The 10,224-nt window shown below is 44.0% G+C and overlaps 1 protein-coding gene across 1 annotated transcript in view; it reads right to left on the bottom strand.

The window, feature by feature from the left end:
- LOC121922848 (zinc finger and SCAN domain-containing protein 31-like) overlaps positions 1 to 10,224 on the bottom strand; it is a 45,717-nt gene that overhangs the window by 8,918 nt on the left and 26,575 nt on the right. Inside the window, exon 6 of the mRNA XM_042452736.1 lies at positions 1,620 to 1,746. Coding sequence (XP_042308670.1) covers positions 1,620 to 1,746 — 127 coding nt within the window. The remainder of the gene's footprint in view (positions 1 to 1,619; positions 1,747 to 10,224) is intronic.

Below are 10,224 nucleotides of genomic sequence, written 5' to 3' on the forward strand. Positions count from 1 at the left end.
GTCTCAGCCTGCCAGCGGAAGGATGATAAAGAGGGAGCCATTCTGGTCTCCCTGGGCAGGAAGCGTCAGAGTCCAGGGGCAGCCATGGATAAGACCCTCTCTTGAGTCCCCACCAACTGTGCTTGCAATGGGGCCAGGACAGAAACAAGGCCCACTCCTGAAGATCCTAGCGCCCGGGATGATTCTTACAGGGAGATATGATCTGTCAAATAGACCAGACTTGAGGCTCATAGGGCGTTCTAGGTCATAATCAGCATGTTGAATTGTGCCCGGAAACAAACTGGCAGCCCAAGGTGCTGTTTCAACAGGGGCATTGTGTGGTGTCTATAACCTGTCCCCATTAACACTTTCGCTGAAGTTCTTTGGAGCAGCTGAAATTTACAAACACTCTTCGAGGGCAGCACCAAGGAGACCACATTACAGGAGTCCAAACAGGATGCAACTAAGGCACATAACACCGAGGCCATATCCAGCATTTCAAGGAGTAGGAGCAGCTGGTGCACAAATTTTAAATGTGCAAAAGCACTTCTGGTCATTCAAAGCTGAGTCCAGGAATAGCTCCAGACTGTGAACCTGTGTCTTCAGCGGACTGTAATCCCATCTAACACAAACTGAATACCTATTCCCCGAACTGCCTTCTAAATGACCAGGAACACCTCTGTCTTGTTTGGAGGTTTACACCTGAGAAGAGATCAAGGACTTAAATTCTGGAAGCCAGATGGAGAGCATCTGGGAAAAAAATTAGAGGGGAAAGAAACAACAGTGGAATACACTGCCTCCAAATGTAGTGGAGTTTCCTCCTTTGGAAGTTTTTAAACAGAAGCGCAAATCAAAGTGCTAGTCCACGCTATTTGAGGCTGTATCTCCCCATACAAACCTGTTAGAGCCCTAAGATCTTCCGGGGATGGCTTTCTCTCAGTCTCGGCACCATTCAAGGCTCACATGGTGAGGACACGAGAAAGCCTTTGCGGTGGCTCCTCTCACCCTTTGGGAGGCTAAACTGGCCCCTTCCCTCCTTGCATTTGACCAGCATTTTTATTGAAGCAAGCTTTTAAACATATAGTTGAACCTCCATATTCATGTATATAACACAATTTGTAATATTGTGGTCATGGCAACCTGTGTGTGTGTACTCCTCCTCCTCCTCCCTCCGGGGTTTTCTCCTTCGGAAGAAAGCGTTCAGGAAGGAGAAGTCAAGGAAGGTGAACGTGCCAATCCAGCCCCTATTCCAGTGGGAACAGCTTCCTTCCTAAGGCAGCTACCCCACCAGGAATGAGGCAGAGGGGAATAGATACTCCTCACCCATTTCCTGGTGGGATAGGTGCATTGGGTAGACATCTTTAGTACTACTCATACTTGACCTCTGCTCTTCAGTCTTAGAGAGATCCTCCATCAGTGTCACCCTGCCACACATACTATTGCTTCTGCCCACTAGCTGTTGGCACATTTCATCTGCCTCTTCAGCAAAAGCCTGTCTTAGGAGACTCTACTACCAACCATACTCTGTCAGCATAGCTTCTTGCCTCACAGAAGCATGCAATCCCACCACAAGGGAACAAGAGAGCCTTACCAAGACAGCCTCTAAAGACATAATCATCCAGGGAAAGAGAGAGCCTTACCAAGAGAGTCCATGATCCCAGAGATCTCTGCTGTGATCTGCCTGTGCAGGGCTTTCTGTTCTGGATCCAGTAGGGCCCACTCCTCCGGGGAGAAAGACACGGCCACCTCCTCAAAAGTCAACAGGCTCTAAAGACAGAAGAAAAAGGTTCTTGCTCACACTGGACATCAAGATGGCTGCCAGCTGTAGCAATTAGAACAAAGCAGTCTCACCGGCTGATACGGCTCCAAAGGCAGCCAAGATGAGACAGTCTTCTGCCAACACCAGCATGAATATCATGAACAAAGTCTGACAAACACAAGAGCCTCAGGCCATGAGGCTTTCTAATAAAGGAACTGTATACAGATACCAGTCTATAAGTTAGAACGGGTGTTAATCAGCTCAAACCAATAAGATTCGCACTTCTAATGGTGTTCTGCAGATCTGCATTTTGGGCCCTTTTCCTTTTAATTTTTGTATTAATGATACTGATTCAGATTTGTATAGTGTGATTTTCATATGCCCAAAGTTTTGGATAGAGCTGTTAATATACTTTTATACACAGATGATTTTATTTTCGTGTCCTATATGGTGAGAGGCCTGCGTAGATTGTTGAGAAAGTTTAGCACTTATTGCCAGCTCAATGATTTAGTAATTAACAACAGCATATGTAAAGTTGTCATTTTTGATTTAAAAAAAAAAAAGGAAAATTCATAAATGGCATATAGATTCTAAAGAAGTCGAGCAAGTGGAAGTTTATAATTATCTGGGCATAACTTTTGCTTCTAGAGGATCCTGGGCTCCTCAGATAAACAAGAATGAATTGAAAGCATCTATCTGTATTCATAACTTTAAACAGATTATTGAATTTTAAGTATCCCTGTTCATTTTATCCTGTTTTACAAGTATATAAGACAAAGGTTTTGCCAATTTTGATGTATGGCTCAGAAATCTTGGGAATCAATAGAAATATGAAAATTGAAAGAACTCAGAATACATTTTTAAGATTGATATTGGGGTTGCAAGAAGTACCCCAGCATAAGCAATGAGAGCAGAATTTGGTATGGCAGCTATTTCTAACCTGCATTTATTTCGTACATTTAATTATTGGATTACGTTAACACAAATGTGTGATGATAGGCTTCCCTAAGTTATGTTTAATTGAACAGGAGAATAGTCTTACACCAAACTCCTGGCTTTTAAAGTTTTCTAAAAAAGGGTGGGCTTTCCGCGTTATGGCTGTTTCCAGAAGAGAAATATCTGGTTTTCTCTGTGAAGGCTTTTTGCTAACCTTTTCTTGAGCAAATGGATTCAAGGGTGATTCAAGGAAGATACCAGGTATCCCTCTTCTTGATAGACTCTGTATTTGTGGGCTTGATGATCTCCTGTGGTCCAAGCAGCCAAACAGCAGGCCTGTCTTGGCTCTTAGTCCCAGCAGATCCCTAATTTCTCCTGAGTCCTCTGTCTATGTTCCTACTCCTAGCGGAGTAGATTGTGACCTCTGGAGATCCTAGTCACGCTGCCACCACTCAGTGAATTCGTAATGGATTTCCCTTAACATACATTGTCACTTGTTAAGGACTTATAGTTCTCCTTCTTTGCTAATCTACGCAAGCATCAACCGAGCTAGGAAGGTGTAAAGGAGTGTAAAGTAGCAGATACCTTTAAGAAAGTATTTATTATGATTAACAAAGCAGAAAACTATATAAATCATGCAAGACATAGGGCCTTGCAGGTATAATATGTATACTTATAAAATATTCATTTCATGCAAGCCTACCCAACAATACTAAATAAGGCCTAAACGTTCTAATCTGATTCCTTCTACTTCGAAAACACTAACTGCTGAAGACTCTTCCTCTCAACTGCTACTCTCCAACTGTCCCTTGCTCAGAGGCCTTTTATAACCCTCTCGTAGAAGCTTCCAGAAGAAACTCTTGCTCCTGCACACTGATTGGCCAAGTGAGCCTTCCTCCGCCGTGATGTAAGCTCTCATTAGCATTTCCTCCCCAGCTTACCCCTTGGCTGTCTGAGAGAAGCCCCTAAAGACTAGGCCCAGTCATTACAGGGGCATATAAAGTTGAAGATTTTGCACTTAGTTAAATGAGGGAGGGAGACAGTACAGTATTCTGGAAGGCAAAAGGACTGGAGAAAAGAGTTAAATTGCCATAGAGGGAACAAGGCAAACAGTGCAAGGACCCAACAGTGAGAGGCAAAAAAAAAAACTTGAACAAGCAGCAAGTAAAGGGGACACATGGTCTTAGATGTCTCTACACTAATGCACAGAGCATGGGAAATAAGCATGATGAACTTCAACTCCTAGTACAACAAAGCAAATACAATTTAATAGACATCATTGAAACCTGGTGAAAAGAGTCTCATGATTGGAATGTAGTAATAGAGAGGTATAACCCTTTAAAGAGAAACAGGCCAAACAGCGGAGGAATCGCATTCTATGTCAGGGATATTTACACTAGTGAAGAGATCCAGGATATCGATCCTGAAAGCCAGGTGGGGAGTATCTGGATAAAAATTAAAGGGGAGGGAAACAACAGGGATGTTACTGTGAGAGTCTCCTACAGACCCCCATGTCAGACAGAGGAACTGGATGATGCCTTTTTAGAACAGATGACCACACACTCAGAAAGGAGAGATGTAGTCGTGATGGGTGACTTCCATTATTCTGATATTTGCTGGAAGTCATACTCAGCCAAAATTTAAGGGCTGGCAAATTCCTCACTTGCCTTGAAGACAATTTCTTTGTCCAAAATGTGGAAGAGGCAAGAAGAGGATCCACTATTTTAGATCTGATCCTAACTAACAGGGATGACCTGGTTAATGGGGTGCAAGTAGTGGGATCTTTAGATGGGAGTGATCATGTTTGTTATACAATGGAAAGGAGAAGCCAGGCATAGTCAGATACACATGAGCTGACTTCAGTAAACATAAAGAAGTAGTGGGTCTGATCCCATGGTCGAGAAAACTAAAAGAGTTACTCAAAAGTGAGATACTGAAAGAACAATTCAGAATAGCTCCAGCGAGGAAGAAAAATAGGAGGTGTTTCTAGAAACCAGGACAGATGACTAATGAACTGTCAACTGAGCTAAGTTTCAAACAGAATATGTACAGTATATTGATGATATACATGAGCTTGCCATACACAGCTTTGAGCTTATGTGTACAGCAAGCCCCATAGGACAGAATGGGGGGGGGGGTGCGCCTCCATAAGAAAAAATGAGATTTCACTTTACATATTTTTTCCCATATGTGGGGGAGGGAGGGTCCGGAACGGATCCCTTGCAAATAGGAAGGGCCCTCTGAACAAAGTACGACAAACACAGGAGCCTGCTCCCATGACATATTCTATACCTTCGGTAAATGGAGACTTCCTTTAGGGAAACTTTAGGCTACTGCAGATGGTGTGGGCAGCTCAAACGTGGGCATTTCAGCATGCCAGGAGGGATGAACATGGGTCACCTCCAACTGCCATATTGGCCCACAGCTGGTGTTTTTGGTTTGTTTATTTTTCAGTTTTGGAGCGAAGGTTGTGGGATTTTGTGCCACATCGTCCAACTGTCCCTATTTGGCAGCTACAATGCCCACTAATTCTCTTTTGTCCACTTTTTCAGCAGATTCTATATAACTGCTGGCATACTAAAGGCAGATTTAGAGTACGGAGGAGAAGATGGCCTAGGAAATGTGTTTTGAGGGGTCTTCCTTTAGTTTTTAACTTTTTCTTATTCACTTTTTTCTTAAGGAGCTTTTGGGGACTTTTGCTCAGAGGAAGTGAGACACAGGACTGCCACCAGAAGTAGCTCTCTAGATAACTACAGGCCCAGTTGACTGAGCTCCTAACAGAGCTTGGGGACAAAGTCCAAGCCAACAGGGGTCCTGTTGGTGCTTAACAGGAGAAGCCAACAGTCTTGTTTCAGTGCCTCCTTAAGACTTCTCATTATGGACCCTGAGGGACCTGCTGCAGTCACCTGAAAACTTGTGGGATGGTTGTCTTCTTGCCTATGGATATGGAGAATGTCATCTACACCAAGTGCAAGCAGCTTTGAGCTTATGCATACTCACAGACAGAATGGCGGGTGCGCCTCTATAAGAATAAATGGACTTTCACCTTACGTGTTTTACACCATATGCGACTGGGGGGCGGCGGAATGGATCCCCCATGTATAGCAAGGGCCCTCTGTATAAGAAATGGAAAAAAGAGGAACTCACAAAAGATGAATTCAAACAAATATTGAGGACATGGAGGGGCAAAGTCAGAAAGGCAAAAGCATAGAATGAGTTCAGCCTTGCAGAGAGGTTAAGAACAGTAAAAAGGTCTTATTTGGGTAGGTCCAAAGCAAAAGGAAGAAGGAGGAAGTGGTAGGGCCACTGCATGGGGAAAACAGCGAAATGCTAATAGGAAACAGAGAAATAGCAGAATTGCTCAGCACCTTCTTTAGTCTTCTCAGAAAAGGAAAAGGGTCAAGCTGAGAAAAATGAAGCAGAGGTCAGAATAGAGGAAATTCAGCACAGCATAAATAAGGAGATAGTACAGGAATACCTGGTCTCCAGGACCAGGTGAACTACGTCCCACAGTATTAAAAGAACTGACAAATGTAATATCGGAGCCATTGGTATTAGACTTTGAGAACACCTGGAGAACAAGAAAAGAAGACTGGAGGAGGCAAACATCTCCATCTTCAAAAAGAGGATCCCAACAATTATCGCCCAGTTAGTCTGACATCAATACCAGGAAATATTTTAGAGCAGAGCATTAAAAAGAGTCTGTGAACTCTCAAAAGCAATGCCATAATCACAAAAACATGGATTTCAAAGAAACAAGTCATGCCAGACTAATCTGATCTCTTTTTTTGATAAAATTACCAGTTTGGTAGACAAAGGAAATGCTATAAATAAACCAAGGTCCCCCATGGTATTCTCACAATCAAGATAGTAAAATACAGACTAGGCAAAGTAACTATTTCATGGATTTGTAATTGGTTGACCGGTCAAATCCAAAGGATGCTCAAGAATGGCACCTTTTCATCCTGGAGAGAAGTGACCAGTGGGGTCCCACAGGGCTCTGTCCTGGGTCCAGTGCTATTCAACATCTTTATCAATGTCTTGGATGATAGAATTGGGGGCAGGCTTATCAAATTTGCAGATGACACCAAATTAAGAGGAGTAGCTAATATTCCAGAGGACAGGATCAAAATTCAAAATGACCTGAATAGACTAGAAAACTGGGCCAAAGCTAACAAAATAAAATTCAACACAGAAAAATGTTAGGTACTGCACTTAGGGCAGAAAAATAAAATGCAGAGATATAAGATGGGGGACACCTGGCTTAACAAGACTACATGCCTGAGGAAGAAAGCTGGGAATATTTATCAGCTCCCCATTTGGGCTCAAGAAAAAGTTCAGAGAGAAGGAAGAACAACTCTAACTCAAGAATAAGAAGGCTGTAGACACAGGGAGTCAAACCTAGAGAAAACGTTTGCAAATTTTTACAATTTTTAAAAACCCAAAGTAAAGTGAAACAAAATTCTCCAGCAAAATAAAATAATAATTTTTTTTATATTGCTCCGCCTCTCCTTATGGATAACGGCGGGGTTACAACCTGATAGAAACATACAGTGCAATCATAAAATCCAACGCTTACAATAAATACATCCAGTTCCAATAAATACATCAGTGGTTATGTACAAAGAGTCTTCTTCAAGGGGAATATCCTAATCAAGCTCATGAGGGTAGGCCCACTGGAAGAGCTCCGTCTTGACTGCCTTCTTAAAGGTGTCTAAGGTAGTGATAAGAAAGATCTCTTCTGGCAGGCTATTTCACAGTTTAGGGGCAGTGGCAGTAAAAGTTCTTTGGGAAGTTGAGAGTGCGGGGCGGTTGTGTCAGGAGAGGCATTCCTGCAAGTAACTTGGGCCCAAGTCATATAGGGCTTTTAAGGTAATAACCAACAACTTATACTGCGCCCAGAAGCTGATTGGCAGCCAGTGGAGTGATTTTAAAACAGGAGTTATATGGTCAAATCTGGAAGTACCAGTGACCAATCTGGCTGCCATATTTTGAACCAGTTGAAGCTTCCGAACTTGGTATAAGGGTAGCCCTATGTAGAGTGCATTACAGAAATCAAGACGAGAGGTTACCAGTGCATGTACCACTGCTTCAAGGTCTCTCTGGTCCAGGCAGGGGTGCAGCTGGCGTATCAACCGAAGTTGATAACAGGCACTCCTGGCTGTCAAGTCAATTTGAGGTGATAGCTGTAGTGACGAGTCCAGGAGTACTCCCAAACTGCGAACTTTGTCCTTTAGGGGGAGTGTAACCCCATCCAGGACAGGTCAACAAATTTCCTTTCCCGGGCCAGGGGTACCTATCACTAGTACCTCCGTTTTCTCTGGATTCAGCCTGAGTTTGTTTTCCTTCATCAGTCCATTACCGACTCAAGGCAGATATTCAGAGGAGAGACGTTATCCTTAGTCACTGCAACAGTTGGAGACATAGAGAAGTAGATTTGGGTGTCATCAGCATACTGATAACATTGTGCCCCATGTCTCCTGATGATCTCTCCCAGTGGCTTCATAATGTTAAATAGCATGGGGGAGAGAATGGCGCCCTGAGGGACGCCAGATGTCAGCTCTCTTTTTGAGGAGCAGCTGTCCCCCAGCATCACCATTTGGAATCTGCCTGAGAGGTAGGAACAGTAGCACTGAGACTGTAGGGTTGCCATAATTCTCTACTAAAAATTGGGACAAAACATAGGACAAAATTTAGACCAAAACATAGGACAATTGTGGGATAAAATTTAGCCCAGAATGAAAAAATTTTAAGAAAAATTGAGGACCTTAAATGTCCTACATTTTGGGCTATTTTTTCCCTACAATTGTCCTATATTTTGGTCTAAATTTTGTCCTACATTTTGTCCCGTTTTTAGTAGAGAATTATGGCAAGGCAGCCTAGCTAAGAGGGATGTGACTTGGAAAAGAGGAACCCAAGTGCTCAGTCTCTTGTTCTAGGAATCCTTCTCCTTACCTGATCTGGTTTTGCTCACTGGAAAGAGAAGTGGCGATGGAGTCCTTGTTGTGGGATCATTCCAGCCTCTGTAGGGGAGACCAAGGCGGGAAGGGGAGGGAATCCAGTCACATCTGTTGCTGTTAGAAGCAGGAATCTTAAGACTCACTGGGCAGTACAGGCTCCTTAGTTAACAAAGCCTCTGACAATAGCTCCTTTTTACACAGTCATATTCTACCTGCCTTTCCCCATTTCCTCTTCATCCTCTGTACAGCTGAAACTATTTTAGCAGCATATGCACTGGAAGGATGGTGAAGAGGGCTGGAAACAACATTTTCAGCATCTGGCTGCACAATATGTCTGGAGTAACAATGCATTAACACTTGAGCTAGGAAACATGGGATTCTGCTCTATCTGATCCTACTGCAGCCTGGGTGCCTTCCACAAACACACAAGGGAAGAGCAGCTGCCTTCAGCGAGGGGCTGGATATGAAGGAACAGCTAAAGAGAATAAAATGGAAGAGTGAGAAATGAACATTGGTTTACCTTGTGATTATTTTGTTTTCAGCGATGAGGCCATGGAATCCTCAATTAGGTTAGTTCCCTCCTCTCTCTCCAATATGCAGGGACCAGGAAGTTGCAGTGATGTCAAGGAGGGAACGCCCCTGACCTTCCAGTCGTTGAAACAGCCGAAGCTAAAGATATTTAACATACGTCTAGTAGGTTAACAATGGTAAACTATGTAAAAAAAAATGTATAGCTTGTCCTTCCAAAACAGAGTTGACCTCAGTTCTGGGAGGGTAGGAATCCGTCGTCTCCTTCACTGAAAACAAGCATATACAAGATAAGCCAATGTTCATTTTTCCAGTGATGGAAGGAGGGAATCCTCAATTGGGATTGCCAAAGCTATCTATTATGGGAGGGAGAACTGACAATGGCAACTAGACATAGCTTGGAGGACTCGCCTACCAAAACGATGCCTCTGCGGATTGGAAAACATCCAAAACAGTAGTGGCGGGCAAGGTGGAGGGGGAAAGCCCAAGTGGCAGCCCTACATATATCTAAAGCGGAGGGGCATTTGTGGAGGGGCAGCCGACGTGGCAGCACTGTATGTGGAATGGGCAGTGATTGCCCGTGGGACAGATGAGCTATTAGAAGTATACCTTTGATATGCAGTCTCTTATCCATCTAGTACTGTGGCGGAGGAGGAGACTCTTTTGCCCTTAGATGATGAAGCAAAAGAGATGAAAAGGCGATCGAAATACGAAAACAGCATGTACGCTTGATAAGGGAGGGTCCGGGGAGGAGAGTGGGGCTACTTACAGCCCGTGGGCTCTGCTGGCTGTGCCACCCCCTCCCGATCATGGGAAGGGCGCAAGTGGCGTGGTGCATCTGGGCTCGGAGACGAGGGCCACACCACTCTGGGGGTCCCCGCTTGCACATGCCAGGCTTCTCCTCCGCGTCCTCCATGATGGCTCCTAACTCCCTATCTAGTCCTGCACTCTGAAGGGGGTGGGAGGGAAGGAGAAGGAAAGGTGTTTGTTTTTTTTTGTAAGTGGAGAAGGAGAGAGAAAGGAAGAATGACCTATTTGGAGCAAGGGCAGGAACAAGACTGG

This window comes from Sceloporus undulatus, chromosome 2 (assembly GCF_019175285.1).
Source record: "Sceloporus undulatus isolate JIND9_A2432 ecotype Alabama chromosome 2, SceUnd_v1.1, whole genome shotgun sequence".
NCBI classification, from domain to species: Eukaryota; Metazoa; Chordata; class Lepidosauria; order Squamata; family Phrynosomatidae; genus Sceloporus; species Sceloporus undulatus.